Source organism: Megascapheus bottae, chromosome 36, assembly GCF_031878675.1.
Source record: "Megascapheus bottae isolate mThoBot1 chromosome 36, mThoBot2.hap1, whole genome shotgun sequence".
Lineage (NCBI taxonomy): Eukaryota > Metazoa > Chordata > Mammalia > Rodentia > Geomyidae > Megascapheus > Megascapheus bottae.
In genome coordinates, this window is record NC_143544.1 from 4,818,446 (window position 1) to 4,846,298 (window position 27,853).

General features: G+C 53.8%; 2 protein-coding genes across 4 annotated transcripts; one reads left to right on the forward strand and one right to left on the reverse strand.

The window, feature by feature from the left end:
- Positions 1–676: 676 nt before the first annotated feature.
- Positions 677–12,043, reverse strand: Dnaaf8 (dynein axonemal assembly factor 8). 3 transcript variants are annotated; one of them, XM_090325053.1, is made up of 10 exons: positions 11,902–12,043; positions 10,764–10,919; positions 9,679–9,825; positions 7,872–8,348; positions 6,165–6,282; positions 4,112–4,256; positions 3,691–3,837; positions 3,190–3,294; positions 2,236–2,506; positions 677–1,533 (listed from the first exon to the last, which is right to left on the reverse strand). In XM_090325053.1, the coding sequence occupies exons 2-9, from the start codon at positions 10,866–10,868 to the stop codon at positions 2,245–2,247; spliced, it is 1,506 nt and encodes a 501-aa protein (XP_090181179.1). In that variant the 5' UTR covers positions 10,869–10,919; positions 11,902–12,043; the 3' UTR covers positions 677–1,533; positions 2,236–2,244. The 3 variants fall into 3 exon arrangements, with proteins under 3 accessions (XP_090181179.1, XP_090181178.1, XP_090181177.1); XM_090325052.1 differs by having other exon boundaries at positions 11,865–12,043; XM_090325051.1 differs by having other exon boundaries at positions 11,907–12,042.
- A 377-nt stretch (positions 12,044–12,420) lies between these two features.
- On the forward strand, positions 12,421–27,853 carry Anks3 (ankyrin repeat and sterile alpha motif domain containing 3). The gene is made up of 17 exons (XM_090324896.1): positions 12,421–12,495; positions 15,527–15,698; positions 18,017–18,215; positions 18,364–18,485; positions 19,822–19,903; positions 21,312–21,447; positions 22,254–22,409; positions 22,973–23,104; positions 23,362–23,468; positions 23,653–23,820; positions 24,433–24,557; positions 26,153–26,294; positions 26,555–26,727; positions 26,809–26,894; positions 27,164–27,247; positions 27,343–27,434; positions 27,553–27,853. The coding sequence occupies exons 2-16, from the start codon at positions 15,529–15,531 to the stop codon at positions 27,417–27,419; spliced, it is 1,959 nt and encodes a 652-aa protein (XP_090181022.1). The 5' UTR covers positions 12,421–12,495; positions 15,527–15,528; the 3' UTR covers positions 27,420–27,434; positions 27,553–27,853.

Below are 27,853 nucleotides of genomic sequence, written 5' to 3' on the forward strand. Positions count from 1 at the left end.
AAGTGGAAGTGGTGCTGAGGCTCAAGTGGTAGAGCTCTAGCCTTGAGAAAGTCCAAGGACAGTGCTCAGGCCCTGAGCTCAAGCCCAGGACTGGCAAAAAAAGAAAAAAATAGCATTCAGCTGCTAGTGGCTCAGACCTATACTCCTACTCAGGAGGCTGAAATGTAAGACTGTGGTGCAAAGCCAGCCTGTGAAGGAAAGTCTGTGAATTAACACTGTGGCTCAAGGGGTAGAAGCTCGGGGACAGCGCCCAGGCCTTATGTTCAAGCCCTAGGACTGGTGAGCAATCATAGAAGCCATAGTGTCACCCACCCTGCACCCTGCTGTATTTGGCAGTACTGAAGTTAAACGTCAGTACTTGCTAGGCAGATGCTTTGCCATTTGAACCACACCTCCAGCCCCTACTTTGCTGTTTTTATTGAAACCATTATGGGGCTGCTTCATCAGGCATCCTCCTGCTCTTGTGGTCCTTGTCATCCCTGCTGTGGGTGGAAGTTTCATGTTCCAGAGATGTGTTCTGATGTCATCTCATTCAGTCCTATGATGCAAGGTTTCCAAGACTCTCCTTTATGAGTGGGGGAACTGAGGCACAGAGAACGATAAACACTTTTCCAGGCTGGCAGATTGCATTCTGCTGCCTCTTCCACCTTTCCCTAACAGTAACTCACAAGTAGAATGGAGCTTGCAACAAAGTTTATTTTCTATCTCTGTGAAACCTTAACAAGGAACTTCACTGACATTAAAAGGAGAGAAGGAAAACATGCGTTTAAGGAAAAATAACTGCTCTTGCTCTGTAGCTAAGTAGCTACAGTGGAAGCTCCTGGGCCAGGAGAGAGGAGGGAGGAGGTGGAGACCAACCTGCCTGGTGTTTAGGCCCTGCTTGAGCCTGGGGAAGGGCCTGCACAGGTGGGGAGGGCAAGGTTGGCTGTCTGCCTGTAGGAGAGCCCCACTTTGGAGGTGTCTGGAAATGTCCCTGGTGGATGAGGCACTCGAGGGGTCTCTGATGGCCAGCTCCAGTGGGGTTTGGACAGCAGGGAGTCTGGCTACTTGTGTTTGGCATCCATGTGATACTGCAGCTGGTGGAGGTTGGGCAGGACCCAACCTAGGGGCTTGATAGAGAAAACAAGGCCTTGCCCACCTCAGTGGCCCAGCCCAACACGGGCAGCTGCATCCTGCGACCTATATCCTGGGGACCCTGTGACTCTGGTCTTCCATTGCATCATTCTGGTCAAGTTGGCAGGGGATCGAAGCTGCCATGGATCAGGGCAGAGAAGTTACAGAGGACTTTGTAAAAATGGAGATGTGGGTGGGGATGGGTAAGGCTTGCAAAATAACAAGATGCTAGGTCAGGTGTCCCCTGTGGGACACCGTGGGAGGGAACCAGCTGGTTTATTTTGTTCTTGTCTTGCTGGCTTTTGGGAAGGATAGACATCACTCCATTCCACATGGGAGTTTTGCATGTTAAAATGCCCAGCACTCTGTTTAGATTCATGTCAGTCGGCGCCACCTTTGGTTTGCTAAGATTCTATAAACCTTGGGTAAGAAAAAAATAAAACAAAATTTCAGTTATTACCTATTTTTCTTTTGATGGTACTGCAATTAGAACTTGGGATGGTGTACTTGCTCGTCTGCATGATACAACTGAGCTAGGCCTCCCATCCCCGTTTTTTTTCCCTAGCCTTGTTTCTCACTGGTTGTTCTTACTATGGAGTCTGAGTTCCTGCTTTTAGTATTCCCATTGTCACTGGGATCACAGGTGTGCACCACTGTGGCTTGGAAATGACCTGATACTGTGATCCTCCTGATCTCAGCAACCCAAGGAACTGGGATTGCAAGCAGGAGCCAGAGGTGCTAATTTTACCCTTTTTACAAAAATTGCATTAGGTCTTCTTGTGCATGAGCAGGTGCATGTGTGTGCAGGCATGCGTTCATGCATGATAAATACACGAAGTAGCAAATAACCAGGGATCTGGAAAATTAAGTGGAATGTGAACGTGTATACGTTTTTCTTAGTTGTGCTATAGTCCTGTGCGATGTAAATGCAGATGGTCCTCAGAGGGGGAACGGGAGAGCTCACAGTTCCATTATGAGGAGACATGGTGCTTGCGAATTTCCCCCCATGGTACTTTATGTACAGATATAGTGGCACTGTGGCTTAAGTAGTAGAGTGCTAGCCTTGGGCAAAAGCAGCTCAGGGAAAGTGCCCAGACTCTTGAGTTCAAGGATCCCCATTACCTGAGGCGCCTACAGTTGGCCTAAAGCAGGCTCCAGCATCTCACAGCTCCCTGAGGCCATGGAACATCTGTCTGGGCATTGGGCCTGGGTACTAAGCCCCTCGGCCCGGGGCTCTGGGTGCTCCTCTCTCTCCATTCCTACTCCAGTCACTTCTTCAGGAGCCTGAGTCTTCTTGCTGCCTGAACCCTCACTGGTAGGTAGCTCAGGTGGAGCTGTACCCTTCCGAAAGGTCTTCAGCTGCTGGAGAAGCCAGCTCTTAGCTGTATGGTCCCTGCAACATAATGAAACCAACCTTTCTTGGTACCAACTGGAGATCTGTGCTCCCAACATTTCACCACTGGAATAGCCTGGGTGTGGGCCCAGGTCACCTGACTCCAGAACTGAAGTCAAGTGCGAGAGGCCCAGGTTTGCAGGGCTTGAAGTCGGGCAGTTTAAGAGGATCTTCTCTGGCAGGCACACTGACTTGGCAGAGGCAGGCCAGATACAGACGGAAAAGCTAGGGAGTGGCTGGGTGTGTCCTGCTCTGAGGACGGGCTGGGGGGCTGCAGTCCTGTGGGTGTCAGGAGTGGCCTGTCCCACACTTCCTGACCTGTACTCCCAGCCTAGGCTCCACCACTGCAGAGTCTCATTTGCTATATGGTCACAGAGAGGCCTGCAAGGCCACATTGCCCTCCAGCCCACCCAAGCCTGTATTTCCTGCTGACAGCGCTTCCCTCCAGCACAGTCTCTTCTCTGACTTGCCATCATGTAGGGAGCTAGAAAAAGAATGGAGGCGGCATCCTGGGGAGGGAGCTGGCATGTTCTAGGTAATGTCCAAGGCTTCCTAGCTAGGCCAGGAGTGCTACATCCCACCTCTGCCTCAGGCCTTTGGCATGTGATGGAGCTAGGCTGTGCCTAGCACACCAGGGTCGGAGTTCAAATCCCCCGCCCCAGGGTGGGGGACCTCCCAGTTACCATGGGCCCTGGGAGGAAGGAGGTGTCTGCTGTGCTGGGTCTCGCTGCCGTCCCACAGGTGTAGTCTCTTCTCCCTCCTCATTGTCAGAGGAGCTGTAATGGGAGCTGGAGGAAAGATGACATGGCTTCTCTGAATTTGCCCCATGCCCCCCTGCCAGGCTCCACTGCCACACAGGGGTCCAGCCTTTCTTGGCTTCTCCGTGGGGAGCCAACATGGTGGGGCAGCCGGACTGCCAGGTGGCAGGAGGACAGTACTCAGGCACTGCTGCAGCCATATGAAGTTTGCCTTTGGCTCCACTCTCCTTACCGTCCCCTTGCCCCCACCTCCGGTGGAACATGGGTCTGGGACTTGGGCCTGGGGACAGGTGGGCTGGGCAGGTCCCATGCCTGGCTGCGAGTGTCTAGGCCCTTGCCCTGTGCCCACTAGAAGCCTCTGAAGGCCAGCAGGCAACTCTGCCAGGGATATAGATGGCTGCAGGGCTGGCACTGCTCCCTCTGTACCTTTCTGAGGACTCCTGGCTTTCTGGATCCCATGGCTTTGTTGGCCTCAGGTCCATGAAGATGGTGGGAGGCTCTGTGTTCAGCCTCCTGCCCTCATCCAGCCTCTGGCATGGCTCAGCCTGGAGGCCCAGCCTTATTGTAGCACACCTAAAAGGCGGAGGAGGCCGAGCTCAGCTGGACCTGGCTGGGGGTCACATGCCCCGTGCTGGATGGATCAGCTTTGCCAGTGGGGAAGTGTCCTATGAAAACCTTTCCACTTTCAGCGGACTGTGAGATGGTGAAGGGTGGTTCCCATAGGGCTTTGTGCTCAGAGTGACACCTCCCCCTTCCGTGCAGTGGGGATCCTCCCAGTGCTGGCCGTGACCAGACTTGAGAACAAGGAGGATGTGCACATCTGGCCGTGGCTGGCTAGGAGGCCCACCTGCTTCTGGTTCCCTGTTCCTCGGTGTCTTGGGGCATGGCAGCCGGCACCTTCTGGGCAGCAGTGAAGGTCTTGGACTGTGTGGCACAAAAGAGGGCCAGCTGCTCTTGGAGTCTGTCCTGGGAGCGTGGTGGCATAGAATTCTCTGAGGATTGAGAAGGAAAGGGGGCAGATTAGTGGGCACCTGGCCCGCAGTGGCTCAAGTCCTAGGGCCTTTTGGGGATCCTCATGGATATGTGCCCAAGGCTTGGCTCTGCCTCTGCCCTCAGTCCTTTCTGAGGCCCCTATCCCCAACTTGGCAAAGAGACCACTGTATTTATGAGCAGGGACTGACTCCTACTTGAGAAGGCAAATAGGTCATCCCGTTGACTCAACTATATTTTTACATTACATCTTTCTATTACTAGAGGTTTCCCTCTAATAGTACTGCTGCAGACAGAGTTGCAGACACTCTTTATATCTGATTTAGATGGTCTTCTATCGAGCATGGACTGTTTTTAGGTTTTTGTAATCTTTGTAATACTGGGAGCATCTTGGCATATACTTTTACCCCTGAGGGCGAGTATGTGTTGTTTAGGATGTTCAGGGAAGGTTTGCAGAATGAATAGCTTGATCAGAAGGGTCCTGGGCCTTAGAATAGTACAAGCGCCAATGGCTCAGGCATGTAACCTTAGCTACTCAGGAGATTGAGACTTGGAGGGGTTCAGTTTGAAGCTAGCTTGAGAGGCAAAAACCCCCCAAAACAACCCCCCCCCAAAAAAAACCCAGACAGGGCCATAGCTCCTGACAGAGCACTAGCTTTGAGTAAGAGAGCTGAGCAAGAGCATGAAGCCCTTAGTTCAAGCCCATACAAAAAACAACGGGCCAGGAGAATGCCCTAGTGGTAGAGTTCTTGCCTAGCACCCAGGTTCAATTCCTCAGTACTGCATACATAGAAAAAGCCAGAAGTATGGAGAGAGGGAGGCACAGAAGATGCAGCTGGATACTAGGATAACTTCAGTAGCATGCTGTGATAATTACTTCAAAATAGTTAATTCAGTAATAAATATCTGAGATGACAGATGTGTCCATTTCCCTGATCTCATCATTGTACATTCTGTATAGTGACACATTGTACCTCAAAGTATGTATTGATACAAAAAAAAAACCAAGCTGGAAGTAGTGCTGTGTCTCAAGTGGTAGTGCTCTAGCCTTGAGAAAGCCCAAGTATAGTGCTCAGACCCTGAGTTCAAGCCCCAGGATTGTTTAAAAAAAAAAAAAAGTATTCTTTGGGTCTGGGCTCAGGTGCTACTCAGGAGAGACTGAGATCTGAGGATCATGGTTCAAAGCCAGCCCAGGCACTAAAGTCCATGAGACTCATCTCCAGCTAACCACCAGGAAACCGAAAGTGGCACTGTGGCTCAAGGGGTAATGAGGTAGCCTTGAGATGAGCTCAGGGACAATGCTCATGCTTGTTCCGTGCCCTCCTCCAGTTGCATGCATGGTTGTCGTCATCTGCCGCTCCATGAGGGCTTGTTTTCCCACGGCCTGCCAATGAAGTTGCATGGGAAGGCTGCTGTAGATCTGGAGGCTGCAAACTGGCCTGCCTCTCTTGCTCTCGCTTTTGGAGACCCAAGTGGATGGAGAGATGGTGAGGTACAAACGGCCAGAAGCAAGGCCACAGCTTAGAGGCTGAGGTGACATCCGTAGCCTTCCTTCCTATTCCAGGAGGCCAAGGAAGCCAGAGTGACCTAAGAGCTGACTGGAAGACAGGAGGAAGAACCGACCAATCTTCCCCCAGGAAGAAAGAGGACGGGAGTGGAAGGAGCCTTGAGGAGGTGAGGATGGGGAGCAGGTATGGGTCATGAGGCAGGGGCCAGGTATGAAGGCCCCTGTGTATCCCCCAGGGCTTGGACAGGCCTGGCACATAACAGGCAGCCACCTAAGCCTTGTCAGGACTGAGCCAAGCCCATGAAGTGGCTGCAAGGCCCATTATGCCCAGCCTGTAGCCTCCGTGATGCCAGGCACATGAGCAGCTGGTGGCTTCATTTTGGCCCTGGTGCTTGAGACAGACCTTGGCCTTGGCAGCTCTCAGCCAACCACCATGCACTTCTGGATGCACCATCTGCAGGGCTGTCTTCCCGGACTGGAAGACTCTTCAGGATGTAATCCAAATCCCAATCTTCCAGGTGCTAGAATAATGAGGCTGCTGGTTATGAGGCGGTAACAGGTGGTGTCGGGGAGGAATCAGGTTGAAGTGCAGGCCTTAAGATGGAAGTACTAGGCCTTGGCATTGAGTATAGGTGGGCCTTTCCTTTGCAACAGGACCTGCACTTCTCAATGCTTCCTTTTTTTTTTTTTTTGGCAGATGGAGGGGAAGGGAGGAAGAGTAATGCTTAGTTACAAAGATGTCTGACCTGGAGGAAATCTTGTGCCATTTTAAAACTGTCTTAAGATATACTGGCTCAAGATGTTTGCTACTTTTTTTTTCTAAAGATTTGTGCTTTTAAGAAAAAAAAACACTCTCAGACCGGGAGTTTGGCGTACTAGTGGAGTGCTTGCCTAGCATGCATGAAGACCTGGGTTTGATTCCTCAGTACCACATACATAAAAAAAGGTAGAAGTGGTGCTGTGGCTCAAGTGGTAGAGCTCTGGCCTTGAGAAAGTCCAAGGACAGTGCTTAGGCCCTGAGTTCAAGCTCCAGGATTGGCACAAAAAAAAAACCCAAAAAACAAAACAAAACAGAAAAAAGAAAAAACACACACTTGTGGGGCAATTAGAGGCAGCCAGTTATCCTAGAATGATTTTTTTTTCTTGGTGGTGTTGTGATTGGAATCTAGAACTTGCAAGGGCTCCACCCCAGCCAAAATGAATGTTTCCTCTAGCTAGTCTTCTTGCAGCTTTCTAAATGAGGAAAACAAAAGCTGTCAGGGATGAACAGAAAGGATGGGATGACTTGTTTAAAAGTAATGAGAAAAAAACAAAACAAAAACTAGACACTAGTGGTTCTCACACCTAAATCCCAGCTCTTCAGGAGACTGAGATGTAGAGTGCTGTAGTTCAAGGCCAACCTGGACAGAAAAGTCTCCAAGATTCCATATCCAAAATAACCACCAAAAGGCAGGCTGGAGGTGTCGTTCAAGTATGAGAGCACCAGCCAGGAGCAAGTAAGCTAAGCGAGAGCTTGAAGTCCTGGGTTCAAACTCCAGTACCACCACCAAAACAAAAGAAAAACTATTAAGATTTGTAGCTAGATATTGGTACCATTTTTCTCTTAAGTTGTTAAGCAGAATGACACAAAAAAAAAACCTGTAATTGGGGAAGCCCATGTGGCTTTTCCATGCTAGGCTGGAGGGACTCCCAAGGCCTCTGCACAGGGAAGGAGCTTGACTGGCACAGCCAACCAGGGCTAGAGCCCTCCTTTCCACCAGTGAACCTGGGGAGGTAGAGGACAGTGGGCCCCTGTGATGCTCCGCTCTTCTCTCCCCACGCCTTCTCATCCTGCCAGACAGGCACTGTCACCCACTTCCCTCATGAACGCTTTGGGTCCAGCCTAAACAGATACTCTTGCTGGGTGTGGTGTCTCAGTGGGGGAACTTCACTTTGGCGCCACCTGCTGTTGTGTGCTGCCTGTGTGTGCCATGAGTACTCTGCTTTCCTTCTAGGGAAAGCCAGCGTCTGCTCGACCCCCACCTGCTGAGACAGGTATGGCTGATGGCCCTGTGGACCAGCAGCTTCCAGACCCCGCTGGCTGGGGGTGGTAGACAGCAGAGGGGCCTACCTGGAGGGAAAGCACCAGCTGTCCTTCTGGAGGCTCTGCTGAGGATGCCTGTGGCCCGGGTTCTGGCTTCTCAGATTGGCCTTGATTGCTGCAGGGTGGGTCCCGAGGTCCCCAGGTCACTCTCTGGAGCACCTCCTTCTCTATCATCTTCCTCCTCTCCAGGCGGAGAGCTCTGCGCTTTGCCGAGTCTCTCCATGCATCCTCATCCTGGGATTCTGCCTTTGGCTTTCCTTCAGGAGAGAGGGTGACTTCTCCCTGAGGACCACGGGTAGGATTCTGGGATACTTTGGTGTTGAAAGACAAGTTTCCAAGGTCACCTTCCAGGCATGAGGAGGTCTCAGCCATTCGAAGGAGGGTGCTGGTGTCAGCGCAGCCCTGAAATGGCTGGCCAGGACCTCTTCCTTCCCAAAGGGCTGAGTCCCACATCCTCTGTCCACTCCTGGGTTCAGTAGAGGGTCCCCCAGGCACCAAAACTGGCTATTGAGAAAACAGACCAACTCTGTTAGCATTTGTAAGAACATATTTTAGGGACTTTTTATTTTTTTTTATTTTTATTTTTATTTTTTATTTTTTTGCCAGTCCTGGGCTTGAGCTCAGGGCCTGAGCACTGTCCTTGGACTTTCTCAAGGCTAGAGCTCTACCACTTGAGCCTCAGTACCACTTATGGCTTTTTTCTATGTATGTGGTACCGAGGAATCGAACCCGGGTCTTCATGCATGCTAGGCAAGCACTTTAACCACTAGGCCAAACTCCCGGCCCCTTTAGGGACTTTTTAAAAAATAGTAAATGAAAAAAAAAATAAAAAAAAAATAGTAAATGTATAACAAAATTTTCTCAGAACTGCTAAAATCTCCATAGAAATGAAAACTCAGAACTGCATGGAAATTGTGCCACCTGAATTATTGGCACGATTGGTCACGGCTCTGGAGTCACCATCTGTGCTTCTTGGCCTAGCTGGGGCCAGTTGGCTTTGTATGTGGCAATGATGGGCCAGGTGATCAGGTTAAGCCTCAGCCATCCACTCATCTGTAGTGACCCTAGACAGAGCTGAGCCAAGGGAGGCCAACCCGAGGCCAGAAAACTGACGCCCTCCCTCTGCTGGCCTTGGAGGTGTGTCAGTCTTTTCTGATGTTTTCATTGGAGAAAAGACATTAACCACAGTCACATCAAATACTCAACAGGTCTGACCAGTTGGTCTGCCCATGGATGAATGTTTACAGCTAGATTCTATTTATAAGGGCAACAATTCATTTCCAGACTCTGTACAGGCAGGCTTGGGCCTGCACCGTGGCCATTCTTGCTGTCTCCTACCCTATATCTTTCTTTGGCTTCTCACCAGGGTAGCAGCTTATGCATTTGCTCAGCATTTGTGGGGCACCCTCTCCTTCCCTGACTTCCCAGTCATGGAAGCCTTAGGGGCTCTACGAAGCCAGAGAAGTTTGGGAGCTGTGTCACTGGCCAGACAATGCAGAGTGCCTTGGTGGGAAGTAATACGAGTCTAAATAAGGAGGAAGCATCAAGTGTGCTGGGTGACCTGGAGAAGGCGGCACATGTGTTCAGATGTCGGGCACTTGAACACTTGGGATGTCCCTGAAAGCAGGAGGACTGAGTGCAGCAGAAGTGCTTCTAGCAGCAGTTTTAACTGAATCCCACTGCTCTAATAATCCCTGGTTGCCATGGTCACATATGTGCGCATTTACATGCACGCACGCACACGCACGCACACACACACACACATACGTGCATGCATCACCTTCTGTCCCCATGGTACCATTTAGTGAGCCCCCAAACCCTGTGTCCCTCAGACCTCAGATGGAGACCTTTTGACTGCAGGGCCCCAGGCTCCAGGCTTGCTGACATCAATAGGATCTTCAGCAAGCTCCTCAGCCAGGTCTGGAATCAGAAGGGGCTGGTTTCGCTGGAAGATGTACAGCTCCTCTTCCCTGTCGTCTGACTGTGGACAGACCAGAGATTTGGGGTTGTAAGGCAGCATGGGTGACTAGCTCTCCCAGGACATCTTGGGAGATCCAGCTCACTTCCTAATGGCCTTGCCCTATGCTGCTTTCTGCCACCTCTTTAGAAATGGGCTTCGCAGCGCCCCCTTGTGGGGATGAGATCCAGGGCTCCCTGTTCTGCGGATGCCAGCCACATCTAAGACCTCTAGGTGCTGCAGTCCTGCCTGACTCTGTGTGATGGCAGGGCAGACGCACCATCATGTAGCCCTGGTTTGCCACATCTGAGGGACAGAGACTGACACCCCCAACTACTCTCCAGTACTGAGGCTCTGGGACTGTCCTGCCATATTATACACTAGATGATCCTGAGGTCGTGCTAAGAGTCCTGTCAAGTTCACCTTTGCAGAGAACCAGGTAGGACCCAAATCTTGCTTCTTATTCTAACTTGCCCTAAATGCCCAATGCAGCTTAGGGGCTGAGGCCCTCTGCCTATGGCTCACTGGTGGCATCCTTGCTTAGTCTTGTGTGCATACGGTGACTGGTGCTGATGCCAAACCATCCTAGGGGGAAAAGCCCTCCTGGGGCTTATCATTGTGCATTGGGATGGCCCTCAGTGGTGGTGCTGGTCAAAACCTCCATCACAGCAGAGTGGCAAGAAGCATCCTTCAGCAAGAGCCTACCTAGGACTCAGGAGCACCACTGGAGTGGCTTTGAGGATTCTCGGCACCATTCCAGTACTTGAGTTTTGGATGGATGCAAGGCAGGAGGGAAGGAACCAAGCAACCTTTTCATTGGGCCTATGATGGACAATAAAGCAAAAGCATGTTCCAGAGGTGGGAGGGAGGGCTGCAAGGAGTACTTTGAGGCTGGTCCTGGCCAACCTCGGGCTTCTCATGGTAAGAAAGAACAGTGAGCATTGAGGAGGAAGCTTGCTTACCAAGGATGAGTCTGAGTCCAGAGATGGAAGCTGATCTTTGGCAGCCTTGAGGATGGCATCCCAAGGGGAGCCCAGAGACGGCACATCTTTATCTTTGTATTCCATGGAGACCAGGCTCACAGGATGCCATCTTTGTGTGCCATCCTCTGAGGAGCCCTGTGGAGAACACACGGTGAGGTGGCAGGGTCAAGGTGACCACCATCAAGAGAACAGGGGCTGCCTTTCTAAAGCTCTGACTAGCCACAGGCAAAAACAGACTTTCAGACCATCTTGCACCCATCCCTGTGATTCTGTACTTCGCTTGTGTTATGGGTATCCAGGCTGTGTGTGTGCATAAGCGGGCCTGCATATCTACATAACTATTTATATCAAATATACACATACGTATACCTGTATGTGTTTAAGGACATATGTATATGAAAACATAGATCACAGCTGGGCCCCTGTAATCCTAACTTCTCAGGAGGCTGAGATCTGAGGATGCAAGTTCAAAGCCAGGAAGATCTTTTCTGCCCCTTTTCAGCTCAAGGTACAGCACTCAGGCCCTGAGTTCCGCCCCATAAGTATCAAATGAACAATCTACGTACATGATGGTTAGATATGACACATGGTAAGATATACGGATGTGATATGTAACCCGTGATATGTATTCACATAACGTGGATGCAATTATTTCCATTTATAGATGGCAAGGAATTTAAATCAAAGTAAGGAAGAGAGGGTGCTGTAGCTCAGCTGTAGAGTCCTTGCCTAACATGTTTAAGGCTTTGGGTTCAATCCTCAGCACTCCCAACGGGGGGAGATTTTGAGCTCTGTTACCCTGTTCCGTGTGAATCACACCCAGGTTAGCCCCACATTCACAGTGCCCCCCTCTGTGAAGAGGGGACGGCAGACCCCCACGGGGCCAGGGGCTGCAGCATGAGGTCTGCCATGGGTGCCCGCATCCGAGCGGCAGCCGGGGCGGCCCCTGGTCACCGCACGCCCCGGGCGGGCTGGGGAAGCCATTCAGTAAACGGTGCTTGCCAGGGCGGCAGGGCCCGCCAGGCGCCCGTGGCCGTGGCCGGGGGGGCTGCTGTGTGCTCCCCGCGCAGGAGGCAGTACCGGAGGGAGAGGCTTGTGCTCAGGGGGACAAAAATACCCGACCCGTTCGGGGACGCAGGCGTTAGGTGCTCGACTCGTCCCTTCTCGCCGGCGGCCCGTTGGCCCCAGCGGCCGCGCGCGGCGCCGTTGTCATGGCGACCCGACGCCTCGGGCCCGCGGGGCGAGCTTCCGAACGCTGACGCTAGAGCGGCGGGGAGCCGGGAGCCCTGCGCGCACCCCAGCTCGGAGGGTCCGTCTCCGCGTCCGCGCGGTCGCCTCGGGCCAGCCCCTGACCACCCGCCCTCCGACGCGCGGTCCGCCCTCTGCGGGCCGCCACGAGGCCCAGCCCCGGCGCAGCCCGCCGGCGCCCCACCGCCAGGATGGGCGGGGCCCGCCGTTAGGGACGCTTTGGTTTCCCCGGCGCCGAGGGGGCGGGGCGAGAGGAGAGCTGCCCGCTCATTCGCTGTCAAGGGCGGCTAGCCGGAAGTCGTGGGCATCGGGAGAGCCAATCACACAGCGTCGATCCGTTCGCTGCGGGGCGTGCGCCTCGTGTTCCCGGCAAGCACTTCCGGGGCGGGGCTGCGCCGGGCAGCGGGCTGAGTGCGGCGGACGCGGACCGGGCTTTACCTCAAGAGGCCAGAGGTCCTCGCAGGTAGGCCGGGCGGCGGCCTGGCCCCGCCGGGTGCCAGCCCCTGGCGGGCTTGGGCTTTCGGCCCTCCGCTGGTCCGCGCGGGGCGAGGTGACGCGGGCCCGGGGCGGTGGGCGCCGGATGGCCGCAGGTGTGCGGGCTTCCGCCGGGGGCGGCGGCCGCGTGGGCCCCGGGGGGCCGCGGGCGGGGTCCCCTCCGCTGTGCCGGGCCTCCTGCGGGCGGGGCCGCGGCCACCGGCCCGGGGCGGTGGGGGTTCCCCAGTTACTGTTTGGCCGAAGTCGCTGGACGGAGGGAAAGGTCCCTTCTCCAGGGCCGCCTTCCCTGAAGTCCCGGAAGCCAGGTGCCAGGCGCGCTGGCTGCTGACCGGGGATTCGCAGGAAGAGCATCTTTGTTGTTTTACTCCTAATCGAGGGTTGTTTGCGGTGGCGTAGTGTCCCACATCCCAGCAGATTGGTCGTCTGTCTCTCTGCCGGTCCTTGAACTCAGGGTCTGCATCGCCCCCCACCCGCTCCCGCGCTTAACACCGACCCCTCCAGCACTTCTGACGTTTTGGTGGTTGACTGCAGACAGAAGTCTCCCGGATTGTGCTGCCTGAGCTGACTTGAAACCTTGGTCCTGAGTAGCCAGGATTACAGGTGTGAGCCACTGGCACCTGGTGTAGATTGGTAGTTTTGTGTGTGTGTGTGTGTGTGTGTGTGTTGTCATGGGATTTGAACTCACGGCCTGGGCAGTGTCCCTGAGCTCTTTTGGTGTAGATTGGTAGTTTTTGTGTGTGTGTGTGTGTGTGTGTGTGTGTGTGTGTTGTCGTCATGGGATTTGAACTCACGGCCTGGGCAGTGTCCCTGAGCTCTTTTGGTGTAGATTGGTAGTTTTGTGTGTGTGCGTGTGTGTGTGTGTGTTGTCATGGGATTTGAACTCTCGGCCTGGGCAGTGTCCCTGAGCTCTTTTGGTGTAGATTGGTAGTTTTGTGTGTGTGTGTGTGTGTGTGTGTGTGTGTGTGTGTGTGTTGTCATGGGATTTGAACTCACGGCCTGGGCAGTGTCCCTGAGCTCTTTTGCCCAAGGATAGCACTTTACCACTCTGAGCTACAGATCCATTTGTGGTTTTCTGGTCGTTCATTGGAGGTAAGAGTCTCATGGAGCCTGGGACTTTTCTGTCCATGCTGCCTTCAAATTGTTATCTTTAGATCTCAGCCTCCTGAGTAGGATTACAGGAATAAGTCACTGGTGTCTCCTTTGGTAGTCTCTGAATGTGAGTTTCCCTCCATAGGCTTCTGAGGTCAGTAGTGTTTTGATTGCCAGTTAACACATGTCAGCCATACATAGATGTCCCATAAATGGAGAGGGAGTAGAGGCCCCAGGCTGAAGGAGGTGTTTGAAAGCTGCCCTCAGAAGGCTGTAGGGATTCCTAACCTCATCAGAATCGGGAGTCTCACCTGCTAAGGGAGGGGGCTGCCCGTTCTCAGTCCTTAATTGTGAGGCAGTCGTGTTTTCAGGAAGCAGAGCATTGCTTGCTTCTGTTACATTCACACCTTCCTCACCAAGGACTTGCAAAGTGTTTAGTGGCATGTTTCTTGTTGGTCTAACCTGGCTGTCACTCACAGAAAATCTCTAGGGTGTCGAGGTCCTAACAGTCTCTGTCAACTGCCCTTGTAAATTTAGGCCTTCTGAACTTCATTTTGGGGATCAAAGCTTTGAGTTTCAATAAATGATGAGTTCTATATACATCACTACAGTCAAGGTGGAATAGGTTTATGAGTTCCTAAATTATCTCTTGCTATTCTTTGTGGTTCCTTGTACCCTTACTCCTTTTTGGGGGGGGGGCGAGGGGAAGAGGGTCATGGGGCTTGAACTCTGCCTGAGCACTGTCCCTGAGCTCTTCAGCTCAAGGTTACCACCCTACCCTTGAGCCAAGCCCCACTTCCCATTTTTCTAGAGGTTAATTGGAGAGAAGAGTCTCAGGTCCTTTTGTGCCTGGGCTGGCTTTGAACCTTGATCCTCAGATCTCAGCCTCCTGAGTAGCTACGATTGCAGGCACCCTTACTCTTGGTACTATGGATCTGATAACTCCAGCCTCCAGTTTTGCTTTTTCTAGAACTTTTGTAATAGATTATACTGTAGATGGCCTTGTAAGTGATTCCTTCCATTTAATCAACTGAGATGGTTCCTGTATGTACTAGCTGTGTTCCCTCTGTGTATTGCTAAATATACTCATTTTGGGATCTGCCAGCTTTTGTTTATGAATTCTTGCAAGTTTTTGTTTTGTGAGGCAAGGACTTCAGGTAGCCCAGGCTACCCTTCTACCTCCTCCCCTTCCGCTTCTTGATTACAGATATATACCACTATACTTGGCTTTCATATGTTTTTAATAGCCATTTGTGCCCATGAGACAGTGAGGAGCCCAGGTCTAAAGATGCTGAATCATCGAGCTCAGTTTTGCTGTAGCCCCAAATCCACTTACGCTGCCCACCATACCCAGGCGCTGCCTCAAATGACCCAGCTGATGTCCTTTATTACCCACCCAAGAGGAGGCCAGGCTTCTAGAGCCTGAGGTTTATGAGTTGGAGGAGACAGCCTTCCACAGGGCCACCTGTGGAATAAGAAGACGGCCCTTTACTACTTCTTTTTTTTCCCCCTGTCAGTTCTGGGATCTGAACTCTGTGCCTGCACGCTGCCCCTGAGCTCTTAGCTTAAGGCTACCACCATACCCCTGGATCACAGCATCACTTCTGGTTTTCTGGTGGTTAATTGGAGAAAAGAGTCTCATGGACTTTAGTGTCTAGGCTGGCTTTGAACCACAGTCTTCAGAACTCAGCCTCCTGAGTAGCTAGGATGACAGGTGGGAGCCACCATGCTGGACTAGCCCTTCCTCTGTCTGGCAGCAGGCGCAGGTTACTATGTTATAGAGTTCCCGGGTAGCTGCGGGGCTGTCAGTCTGAGTGGTGGTATAGTGGCCTGCCATAGGCCGGACTAGGACCTGGTATTTCCTGCCTGTGGCAGCCAGGAAAACCTGAGCCCCAAACCTTCCTCCATAGCCATGTCTGAACTGAGCGATGAAGCCAGCGAGCCAGAGCTTCTGAACTGCAGCTTGTCCATGTGGCATGGGCTGGGCACGCAGGTCAGCCAAGAGGAACTGGACGTCCCCCTGGACCTTCACACAGCAGCTTCCATTGGCCAGTATGAGGTGGTGAAGGAGTGCGTACAGCGGTAAGGGTCTCTGGTAGCATCCCTTCCCCTCACGTTTTAAGTGGCATTTCTGTGACTTCTGATCACACATGCTGGGGGCCTTGCTCAAGGAATAGACAGTAAATCCACCACTCTGGGCAGTGTACCTGCTTGTCTCTATGAAGTTCTTCATGATGACATACTGGGCACCAACAAAGAAGGCAGGTTTGGGGGCCGGGAATTTGGCCTAGTGGTAGAGTGCTTGCCTTGCATGCACAAAGACCTGGGTTTGAATCCTGGGTACCACATATATAGAAAAATCTGGAAGTGGCGCTGTGGCTCCAGTGGTAGAGCTCTAGCCTTGAGAAAGACCAAGGACAGTGCTCAGGCCCTGAGTTCAAGCCCCAGGACTGGCAAAAGGAAAAAAACCTGCCTGGGGCTTGAACACAGGACCTAGGCACTATCCATGAACTTACTTTGCTCAAACCTGGCACTCTACCACTTGAGCTACAGTGCCGCTTCCGGCCTTTTCTGCTTATATGGTACTGAGGAATGCAATCATGCATGCTAGGCAAACATGCTACCACTGAGCCACAGTCCCAGCCCTAAGAAGTCTGTTTTGACTAAGTTTTTATTGTAGGCACATAAATATCATTGTAGTTTTCTGGAGCCTGACTACCTTTAAGGTTTGGACTGACAGCAGGAACATCCCAACAATCAAAAGTAAACATGGAAAGCAGAGCCCTTTGGCTTACTTTTTCCATGCTTGCTTTGCAGCTCCTCTGTTCTCCTCTCCCCTCTGAGAAGCTGGGCTTTGGCCCTCCTGGCCCTCCTGGAGTGTGGCCTGGCCACCTCAGTGCCCAACTGTTGTGTGGGCTAATATGCACACCAGTGTTGAGGCTCATGGCTGTGCTTACTCAGACTGCAATGTCACTTGGGAGGCCTTTTTTTTTTTTTTTTTTTCTTTTGGTCAGTTATGGGGCTTGAACTCTGGTCCTGGGCACTGTCTCTGAGCTCTTCAGCTCAAGGGTACTGCCCTACTCCTTGAGCCACAGCCCCACTTCCTGTTTTCTAGAGATTAACTGGAGATAAGAGTCCTTCATTTTTTAGTGTCCAGGCTGGTTTTGAACCTTGATTCTCAGATCTCAGCCTCCTGAGTAGCTAGGATTATAGGTGTGAGCCTCAGGTCCCCATATGCTCCCCTGGTGGCTATAAATGGAAAGCAGTATGACATTCCTTTGGAGAGGGTGCCGTGGAGGGGAGCATAAGGAAAGGCAGTTAACTGGCTGGTTTGTCCAGTGCCACACTCCTGTTAAAATTCTTTGGACTCCTGCATGGCACGGCATGGTGGCTCACACCTGTAATCCTAGCTACACAGGAGGCTGAGATCTAAGGGTCAAGGTTCAAAGCCAGCCTAGGCACAAAAGGACCAGAGCCTCTCCAGTTAACCTCTAGAAAATGGGAAGTGGGGCTTGGCTCATGGGTAGGGTGGTAGCCTTGAGCTGAAGAGCTCAGGAACCCCAGGACCAGGGGTAGGGTGGCAGCCTTGAACTGAAGACCTCGGCTTGGGAACAGCGCCCAGGCTGAGTTCAAGCACCATAACCCACCAAAAAAAAAATTACTTGTTCCACCCACTGGAGGTTGGGGGTGGGGGAGGAGTTGTGGAAGGGAAAGGTGGACGGGGCTTTAGCTCAGCACATGGCTCACAGGACTGAGCACGTGTGATTGTAAAGTGTGACCCCTGCGCCAGAGTCTGAGCTGGAACACTTAGGGTTTTTGTTTGTTCTGTTTCTTGTATGGAAATAGATTTTTAGAATCTTAATGGAAATCAGTGAGAAAAAGGAATGTTTCTGCAAAGTGTGGTGACCAAGTGGTTGAGGGTACTGGTGCTTGATGGCCAGCCAGGGCTCCTCTTTTCCTCTGGGCCTCTGTGCGACATGGCACACCAGAGACTGGCCACAGCTGGTGACAGGTGGGCAGGGTGTGTCGGCTTTGGCTTTGCTGTGAAACCCAGCCAGAACTGTTCGCTGTGAAGTGCTTTGTAGACTCACTTGCCCCACTGCACTACATGTCAGTGGCTCCTCCCCAGTGTGAGATACATTGAGCCTGCTAGGCCTTGCGCGAGCCCCTTCTGGGAATGGGGTCTTGATCTAGGCGGTGGGGTGGGTGCAAATGTAAATCAGGGGTGGGAGACTAGAGCTGAGGAGGAGATGGCAAGTGCACAGCAACTAGAAACATCCACCTGTCTGCCTTCCCACACCCTGGGGCCACCCAGAGGTCAGCTTGACTCACCGGGGCTCTGGTGAGTTCCACTGAGGCCTTATATCTCATCATGCCTAGCGTATCTTGCCTTTGTTTAGAAGAGAGTTAGACTTGAATAAGAAGAATGGTGGTGGCTGGACCCCTCTGATGTATGCCTCCTACATTGGACATGACACCATTGTACACCTGCTGCTCGAGGCAGGGGTGAGTGTGAACGTGCCAACCCCTGAAGGGCAGACTCCTCTGATGCTGGCCTCCAGCTGTGGCAACGAGAGCATCGCATATTTTCTGCTCCAGGTGAGACTCAGCAACCAGAGGGGCGCCCTGGCCTCCCACATGCCTTGGGATGCATGTGTGATCCCATTGGGTGCTTCCCACTGACGGCCTGCAGGGGGCTGCCTGCCTCCCTGGAGAGACAGGCTGTAACTGCTCTGTTCTCTCAAAGCAAGGTGCAGAGCTGGAGATGAAAGACATCCAGGGCTGGACCGCACTCTTCCACTGCACCAGTGCCGGGCACCAGCAGATGGTCAAGTTCCTCCTGGACAGTGGTGCAAATGCCAATGTGAGGTGACTGCTGTGGGAGTGGGGGGTTCTTGTCCAACACTAGAAAGGGGACAGACAGGCCTCCCACGAGCGGCCTCCCTGCAGCTCTGCTTACAGACAGGGTTGCATCTCGTGCTGACCCTAAACATGGGAAAGAAAACCTGTGTCAGAACATTGGAGAATTCCATGGTGTTTCACGCCAAGGTCCTGGCATGTGGGTGGAATTTAAATGACATGCATGACATGCACATAATATTGATATGGAGATAAAGATAAATTTTTTTTTTTTGCCAGTCCTGGGGCTTGAACTCAGGGCCTGGGTATTGTCCTCGGGCTTTCTCAAGGCTAGAGCTCTAGCACTGGAGCCACAGCAATACTTCCAGCTTTGGTCTGGGCATGTAGTACCAAGGAATCAAACTCAGGGCTACATGCATGCTAGGCGAGCCCTCTCCTCCCACTAGACCACGCTCCCAGCTGGTGGTTATGTAGAGATTAGAGTGTCATGGGCTTTCCTGTTTGGGCTGGCTTTGAACTACAGTCCTCAGATGTCAGCCTCCTGAGTAGTTAGGGTTCCAGGTGTGTGCCATCTTGAGTGCTGTCTATCCTGAGTTTTTAAGTGGGAAGTGGTCCAACACAGATGAGCATTCCCTTTTAACACAACAGGTGCCGGCTCCTTCCACCTGAGGCTGTCCAGCATTCTGGCTGAGGTTGCGCATTGTAAAGACCATAGTTTAGAAAAACGTAAGAATACTAATGGACTGGCAGTGTGGCTCAAGTGGTAGAGCTCCTGCCTAGACATTTCAGGTCCTGAGTTCAGTCCTCAGTACCAGAGGGTGGGGGGGAGGGGATAAAGGAAAGCTACTCATTACAGTTCAGTGCATGTATTGACTTTAGGATACGCTATGACTTCCAGGATGTTAAGGTGTGAAAAGTCCGTGTCTTGGAATGGACGAGAGGCAGGCTGCTGGCCTCCGGAGCTCCTGGATGTAACAAGGAGGGAGCACTGAGGACAGGGCTCCCGAGGAAGGAGTACCTGAGGAGTTCTGAGGGCAAAGAAACTGGGCTGAGGTTTGACACAGGGAGGCCAAGTGAGAGTCTCTTGTGAATTTGACAGGAAAGGTGCAGAACTGCTGAATGTGAAGGTGGGGCTGGCCAGTGAGAAGGAGAGTGGGACGGAGGGGCCCTGGTGGGAATAGCCTGGAGGGGAGTGAGCAACAGGGCCGCCCTAGGACGGGCCCACCGTGGTGAGCTGGCGCCTGCCCACAGCCCTGACTCGGCTCTGTCTTTGGCAGGGGCACTTTTGGGGTGGTGGACTTGCTCTCCTCTCCTCTCCTCCCTCCTGACCGGCCCCCTCTTGCAGGGAGCCCACCTATGGATTTACACCTTTGATGGAAGCGGCTGCTGCTGGCCATGAAATAATTGTACAGTATTTTCTGAGTCATGTAAGTGACTGAGGCTTAAACTCAAGGCCTTTATTTTTATTTTATGTTTTTATCAGTCACGGGGCTTGGACTACGGGCCAGGGCACTGTTAGTCCTTGAGCTCTTTCTCTACCATTGAGTCACAGCACCACTTTCTGGTAGTTAATTGAATATGCTAGTCTCATGGGCACTTCTCAGCCTGGACGGGCTTGGAACCCTGGTCCTCAGACTCAGTCTCCTGGGTCTCTAGGGTGATAGGCGTGAGCCACCGGGACCTGGTTGGGCCTTTCATTCCAGCTCAGCTTTTGTGCTTACAGCTAGCACACTGCCATCTGAGACACACCTCCACTTGGGGTTTTTGCTGGTTAATTGGAGATAAGAGTCTCATGAATTGTCTGGCCAGACTGGCTCTGACCTGTGACCCACAGATATCAGAGTCCTGAGTAGCTAGGGTTATAGACTTCAGCTACTGGCACCCAGCTGCACCCCAACCCCTTTGAGGCAGGAAGATCCTGAGTTCTAGCCCACCCTGGGCTGCATAGTCGACCCTGTCTCAAACAAAAGGCATTAACTCTTAGGGCAGCAACCCGAGTCTCCATCCCAAGTAAGCATTTAAGTTGCCTTTACATTTTTAATTTAATTTTTAAATGTTTTGCCAGTCCTGGGCTTGAGCTCAGGACCTGAGCACTGTCCTTGGGCTTTCTCAAGGCTAGCGCTCTACCACATGAGCCACAGCACCATTTCTGGCTTTTTCTATGTATGTGGTACTGAAGAATTGAACCTGGGTCTTTGTGCATGTTAAGCAAGCACTGTACCACTGGGCCAAACTCTCAGCCCACATTTTTGTGGATGCAGATGTAGTAAATATTGTTGTGCATCATCCTTTCTTTAGGGTAGTCATAGTTGGGCGTAGTTGTGCTGAAAGACTAGAACTGCCTTTTAGAGTGAAGAACTTGAGTTCAGAACTACCCTTTGGGTGAAGGTGCCAGGCTCTGCAGCCCTTACTCTGAGGCTGGGCCATGTGGCTGCTCCTTTAGGCAGCTGACATCTCTGGTGCTCTGCAAGGAGAAATGTAGCAGGCAGGCCCAACAGGGAGTGGGCAGTGCTCTCTGCCTGTGGCTACCAGGGTCTCTTCTGCTTTCCCGCCAGAGCAGGACAGCTACGTCATTCTGCATTTCCCAGGCAAGGTCATAACCCCGACTGAGAGCACTTGGAAGGGGGAGACTGCTGCAGCATGCCATGGCTTAAGAGATGCCGCTGGTGGCAGGGCCATGAGGCTTCTCCCTTGCAGTACAAAGACAGCAAAACAGGCAGTAGTGAGGACAGAAGCCAACCGACTTCCTCTTCTCATCCCTCCCAGGCCAGCAGCCCAGTGAGCCCAGGGCTTTGAAGGAGAGCTTCCTGACTCCTCTTTCACTGACCTCCACAGGGAGTCGAAGTGGACACAAGAGACCACAGTGGGGCCACAGCCCGGATGCTGGCCAGGCAGTATGGACACATGAAGATTGTGGCCTTGATTGATACACATTCACCTGCTCGGTCCAGAGGCCTTTACCACAGCCCAGGTACCTGTATCTGCCCCACGTCACATGCCACTGTGCTCTAATGGAGTGGGACTTCCCTGGGGTTGGGGACAGCCCCAGGTCTAAAGATTGGCATGTCCCTACCAGTCTGAGGAGGGGGCCTCACAGAGAGTCTCCTCTGGTTTGATTTTACCTCTTTTATAAAGCCCAGGCTGGCTTTGAACCATGATCCTCACATCTTGGCTTCCTGAGGAGCTAGGATGACAGGTGTGGCCACCACTCCTTGCTGATTGTCTTCATCTTGCTTCTCTCTCCCACCTCAGCTTGGGTGCAAGCACTGCTACCCGGTGCCTGGAATCCTAGCTCCTCAGAAAGCCCTGATCTGAAGATGGCAGTTCTAAGCCAGCCCAGCCGGAAAGCGTGTGAGGCTCTTTGTCTGTAATTAACCACCAAAAAGCTGGAAATGAGGCTCTGGCTCAAGTGCTACAGCGCCAGCTTTGAGTAAAAAAGCGTAGGGTCGGGTGAGGAGTTTGACTTAGTGGTAGAGTGTTTGCCTAGCATGCACAAAGGACCCCTGTTTGATTCCTCAGTACCAGATACACAGAAAAAGCCAGAAGTGGTGCTGTGGTTCAAGTGGTAGAGTGCTAGCCTTGAGAACGCCCAAGGACAGTGTTCAGGCCCTGAGCTCAAGCCCAGGACTGCCCCCCCCCCCAAAAAAAAAAAAAAAAAAAAAAAAAAACCTTAGCATTCCAGCCCCAGGACCAACATACAAAAAGAACACCAGTTATGATCATTTCCTTCCAGTTTACTGTATAGATTGGTAAGTTTGTCCAATATTTGACTTGCAGAAAAACCTGAAGATCTGAGCTCTTCAGACGAATCCTACCCTGTTCCACAGAGACACAGGCCCTGTAGGAAGGGTCTGAGTATCCACGAGGGACCACGAGCCCTGGCCAGGATCACAGCAATGGGACTGGGAGGCAAGACCCCACAGCGCTGCTATGGTGAGCAGCGCTCATTTCCTGGGTGCTCTTTGGATTGTGTGCTAAGATGTTGGCTGGCAGAAAGTTCTCAGGCCCCTGGATGTGGCCCTGGTCCCAGGCCTGCAGGGAAACCTTCCCTGTGTGCTCCAGGGCTGACACTCGAGTCCACTGGCTATGTCATTCGCCACTAGCTTAAATTGGAACTAGAACCTGGCCCCAAATGCAGCCATGTGCCATTCACATAGTGGGACGGCAGTGTCGGGACAGGCACAGCTCCCCGTCCTGGCTCTGCCCATTCCTGATGTCGAGTGAGCCAATGGAGCCAACTTGTGTGTGTGTGTCCACGTGTGTGCATGTGTGTGTAGGCACACATGTCCTGTATAAAGCAGAGGCAGGTGCTGTCTGTGCCCCACCGAGCTCCTCCTGAGGGGCACAGGTCATTAGCCCCCGGAGCCCGCCTCCTCACTTGCCTACGCAGCTGGAGTGATGGCCATGCTGCCATGGGGGGGTGGGGGGAGGTGGCAGCCTCCAGGCTCCTGTCCTCACTCTTGTTTGTAGGGTTCTTAACCCTCTTCTGCACACAGAGCAGGGGCCTCCACAGGGCTACCTGAGCTTCACGGGCAGCGAGGCCGTGGAAGGCGATGGCCTCTGCTACCGGGACGTCACCTCCCCCATCAATGACCGAGACGTGGAGAGCAGCAGCAGCAGCAGCCGGGGTATGTCCTGTTCTCACCCAGAAACTCACCAGCTGGGGGCACTGGAGGGGAGTGGCCAGCTCAGGGTCTCCCAGGCGGGGTGGCTGGCTCAGTAGCCAGGCCAGCAGGGCTGTCTTCCCAGAGAGACCTGCAGTAATGTGGTGGGGTGCACACCGAGGCCCACACGCACTGGTCTGGACGCCATGCAGACATGGGCACGGAAGGGGTGGGACGGTGCTCACAAGCAGCACTTGCCATCAGGCCTGTATCCTCTGCAGAGGAGCCTGCTGTCTGTGCCAGCCTCGGGGCCGTGCGGAGCAGCCGCAGTGAGGGCCTAGGGAGAGCCCAGGAGCTCAGCAGCGAAGCCTCGGTGGAGAGCAATGAGGTGAGCCACTCCCCACCCGTCACCTCCCCCGTGGGGGTGCTTGGGCCCCATGCGGATGAGCAAGTGGGTAGTGCATGTCTGTGCCCAGCTCAGGAATCACTGAGGATGCCGGGGCATCGCCGTCCACTCAGCTACGTGGGGTAGTGTGGCACAGTCTCGGGCTGAAAGCCCCTGCCTGCCCCAGCACACAGCTCTTTTGCAGGATTCGGACCACACCCAGAGAAGCTCTCCTCGCAAACAAACCAAAAGCTACGTGAAGACCAAGACTCGCCATGGCAGCAGCGACGGCCAGTGGCTGCCCAGCCTTGGTGGTGCTTCCCGCACAGAGAGGCCCCCCTACTCAGGACCCCAGGTGACAACCTGCTCCCTGCTCTCTTGGGTGCTTGAGAACAGTGGTGACTTAGAAACCATGTTGGCTCAGTGGAGGCCTCTGATGGCTACATGTCAGCACTGCATGGCTGCCTTTGTCACCTGTGTGTGCTCAGTTCTGCTGTCCCAGGCCCCTGTCCCTGGCAGCTCATCCAGCTCTGCTCACCTGGGAGCGCTTCGCCCTTGTTGAGTAGAAGGTAGGGTCTGAGGACAGTGGGGGAGTGACCAGACACAGCTGATGAGGGCATCGCCACTGTCCTGTCACCCCCATAGGTGATGATGGAGGGTAGCAGGGAAGAAAAACCTCAGCTCAGGCGTCTCCACCTAGGACAAGGCCAGCCCTGCCAGACCTCTCGGCACCTTAAGAGCCTCAAGGGAACTGCTCCGCCGCTTCCAGGCCTCCCTCTGTAGAGCCAGGCATTCACAGGGGCTTTCAGTGGCCTTGACCCCTTCTCAGCACCCGCCCTGTCTTCCAGGCAGGCGGAGCCGAGTGGGGCCTTGGCCTGCAGATGGGGTGGAGCTGGAGCTGAGCCCGAGAAGTAAGGAGTCCTTTGCCTTGCTGCCTCCCTCACCTCCCCGTCTCCTCGCCCTCCAGGACCTGGCTGCACTGCTGGAGCAGATCGGGTGTCTGAAGTACCTGCAGCTGTTTGAGGAGCAGGACGTGGACCTGCGCATCTTCCTCACACTGACGGAGAGTGACCTCAAGGAGATCGGCGTCACGTGAGTTCTGCCCTCACCTCCTCCGTGCCGCCCTTCTTTACCCGAGGAGTGCAGAGCTGCCCAGAGCTGCCAGCTCACCTAGAGCGGGTGCTAAAGGCCCTGAGTTGGTGCAGCTGTACTGCTGCGGGAGGGCGGACTCCGGACCAAGAACCAGTCCTGCACGTGATCACTGCTGACAGTCTCACTGGAGGGAGAACAACGCAGATTTCTTGTTTAAGAGCTTTATTTCCTGCCGGAGAGCAGGAAGCAAAATCCATTCATTCTTGAAGCCACCCTATGCTACCTGTCCTCTGCAGACGCCAGTGCACCACCACCCACCCCTTCTGGGCCCCGCAGGGCAACACTGGGGCCGCAACTGCCTCCTTCCCACTTCCATACCCTTTCCAGGTGTATGGCTTACACAGCCCTCAGCCTCTAAAGTTCCGAAAGAGAATCTGCTGGTTATTTTATCAAGCGTTCTTTTGTGAACTGTCATTTGGAAATTTGGGTTTGTGTCTAGCCATTACTTTTGTGTCCTACGTGGCGTTCTTGGTTGTCCGTCAGCTGAGACTATCCACCAGTGCTCACCCTCTCTCAGGCTCCCCCAAAGTGTACTAGCACACTGGTGTCCCCTGTGCCCTAGGCGGTTCCTCAGACTTAACCGTTTCCATTGTTTTACTTTCACGATGGCTCCTTCTCTCCTCGGCCTGCTTAGGTCTGCTGTTCATCAGCAAGCTTCATTTGGATTCATGTGTCTTCTCCATTTGACTTTTGTGTGTCAGTAGTAGGGCTTCAACTCAGGGCCTTGTGGTTTCACTTATACTCTTACCACCTGAGCTATACCTCCAGGCCCTCCAGGCCCTCCAGGCCCGTATTTTGCGGGTTAAATGGAGATGGGAGGTCACTGGCTTGAGTAGCTACAATCACAGCTGTGCACTGTGGTGTCCAGCTTCAGGGCTATCAAGATGGTGGCTCTGGCGCTCGAGACAAGGTCTTCTATGTAGGCCATGCGGTCATGGAAATTGTGGTCATGACGTGGCATCCTGCGTGCTGGGACTGCAGGCGTGTGTGCAAGTTAGCTGTTAGCAAATCTAGTTGGTTGTGCCATTGAGTCTTTCTCAGACATTTTGAAGTTGTCTTCCCACTTTCTGTTAAGACTCTTTCCTCTTCCTGCGTCTGACAGCTGAAGGTCTTTTGTAGAACTGTGACTTTCCCTGGGCAGAAACTCTAACCACAGTCTGCCCTGTGTCTATGTAATGTGTGGCTCCCACGTGGAGGGATGCAGAGAAGGTGCTGGCCTTAACTCCCTGGTCCTCTCAGGAGAGGGTAGCTATGTGCCTGTGACCAGTAGCAGCCAGTGGTGTTGGAGGCATGGGTGGGCCTGGCTAGCCTAAGAGGCAAGTCCAGTGGCCACACGTCCCAGAATCCTGTGTGGCCTCACTTTTGCCAGTGTCCTGGGGAGGACCGGTTGTCCAAGGTGGGGGAAGCCTTTGGTTGCCCCACGATGTCCCTTCAGAGCTGGGAGTTCCCCAGTGTTAGCCTGTGGTGGTAATGTACGGACCCCCCAAGCAGGAGGCGGCCGTTGACACAGACCCTCTCATTTTCCTGCCACGCAGGCTGTTTGGGCCGAAAAGAAAGATGACCTCTGCCATTGCTCGCTGGCACAGCAGTGCCCGTCCCCCCAGTGATGCCCTGGAGCTGGCTTATGCGGACCGGCTGGAGGCTGAGATGCAAGAGCTCGCCATCCAGCTGCACAAGGCAAGTCGGGAGGTGGGATATGGGATAGGGGCCATGTAGGATGGTGAGGGCAGCATCCAGAGACACTGTGGTACAGAGGAAGGAAGAGGTGGCCAGAGAGCCAGCAGCTATGCAGCACAGGGCAAGGAGCAAGGGCAGGCTCCCAGCACACTGAATGAAGCCGAGGGGGGGACACTGCGCAGCCAGCTCAGACCCTGGACAGCCAGGCGAGGCTCAGTTTGTGCCAGCTTGGCTTCTCTAGCCGAGTGTCTTCCCTGCAGCGCTGTGAGGAGGTGGAGGCCATGCGTGGCCAGGTGTCCCAGGAGCAGGAACTGCGGGCTGTAGTGGAGAGCTGCCTGCTGGAGCAGGATGGCACCCGCAAGGACGTCCACGCCCAGCTTGAAGTGACCCAGACCCTAGCCCAGGATGCCACCCTCATTCTGGACCAGCTGCAGTGAGTAGGCCAGAGCTTCCGGGCAGAGGCACACACTGCTGGGGGCCTGGCCTCTCCAGCGCTTTGTCTCCTGCCTTCCAGAGCCTGTCAAGCTGAGCTGTCAGCCCGTGTGAGGCAAGACCCTCCTGCCCGCACAGCTGCCCCAGGCCCCGCACCTGTGCCAGCTGGTAAGAGCAGCCCCTTGGTGCTGGGCATGAAGCCCTGAGCGGGCTCGGCCTGTCTAGTTGGCATCCTTACCCCCAGTCCTGAGTGGCCCACTTCCTCACCTGTGGGCAGAGCTGTTTTGCCTCCTGATAAGGGAGGCTAAGACCACCCGGGCACTGTGGGTGGGCAGACGACCCGACCCGAAGACTGTGTCCCTGGTCTTTCTGGTCGTGTGGGCCTGGTGACTTGTGGAAGATGGCAGACACAAGCCATGCACATCCCTACACTTCAGGCCCAGAAGGCTGGCATGCATCTCTGCGGGCCTTGAGCCTCCCCGAGCTGTTGGGAGCCCTAGAAGACGGAGTTCAGCAGATGGGTGAGTGGAGGGGGGACACCAGGTGGGTTCCTGCTGCTCCACCCCTGCTTTCAGCACATATGGGGCTCCGCACCCATAGCCCACCTCCTCTTCAGGGCGCGCGCTGGGCTCCGTGACCCAGAGCCTGGAGAAGCTGCAGGTACTTAATGGGAAGAAGTGGCAGGTGCCCTAGCCCAGGAGGAGAACGGTGAGTGTCCAGCTGCCCACCCGGATGGCATCCACGCCAGGACGTAAGGCTGGAGCAGCAGGGCCTGCTCTGGATGCCCTGGGTCTTGGCCCTTTTCACTATGGCTTTCTGTTTTCAGAACCGACGTCGGGTGAGCGATCCACCCTGAAGTGAGCCAGGAGGACGGAGGCAGCGCGCAGGCGGCTGCAGCAGCAGCCCAGGCCCTAGAGAGGCCAGGATTGTCCAAGGGGGCACGGTGTAGGCAGGGCAGCCCAGACCAGCACAGAGGCAGGACGAGGGACTCAAACCTCAGCCCTAGTGAGAAGGCCCTGACCAGCAGGCCGTGGGGAAACACAGGTTGCACACTGAAGTTTGACCTTTTATGGGTCTGAGGACTGGGACACCCAGATGTGTCATTTGTTGGAAAATAAAGTGAAGTG

Excerpts from the sequence above, each read along its gene's own strand:
- Dnaaf8 (XM_090325053.1), bottom strand. The coding sequence starts at position 10,868 with ATGGAATACAAAGATAAAGATGTGCCGTCTCTGGGCTCCCCTTGGGAT. Across the intron at positions 6,283-7,871 it reads AGCTGGTGCTTTCCCTCCAG|CACCTGGAAGATTGGGATTT; the intron begins GTAGGCCCCTCT and ends TCATTATTCTAG. Across the intron at positions 3,295-3,690 it reads AGCCAGGAGTCCTCAGAAAG|CTCCCATTACAGCTCCTCTG; the intron begins GTACAGAGGGAG and ends TCTTTCCTCCAG.
- Anks3 (XM_090324896.1), top strand. The coding sequence starts at position 15,529 with ATGTCTGAACTGAGCGATGAAGCCAGCGAGCCAGAGCTTCTGAACTGC. Across the intron at positions 18,216-18,363 it reads TCGCATATTTTCTGCTCCAG|CAAGGTGCAGAGCTGGAGAT; the intron begins GTGAGACTCAGC and ends GTTCTCTCAAAG. Across the intron at positions 18,486-19,821 it reads GGTGCAAATGCCAATGTGAG|GGAGCCCACCTATGGATTTA; the intron begins GTGACTGCTGTG and ends CCCCTCTTGCAG.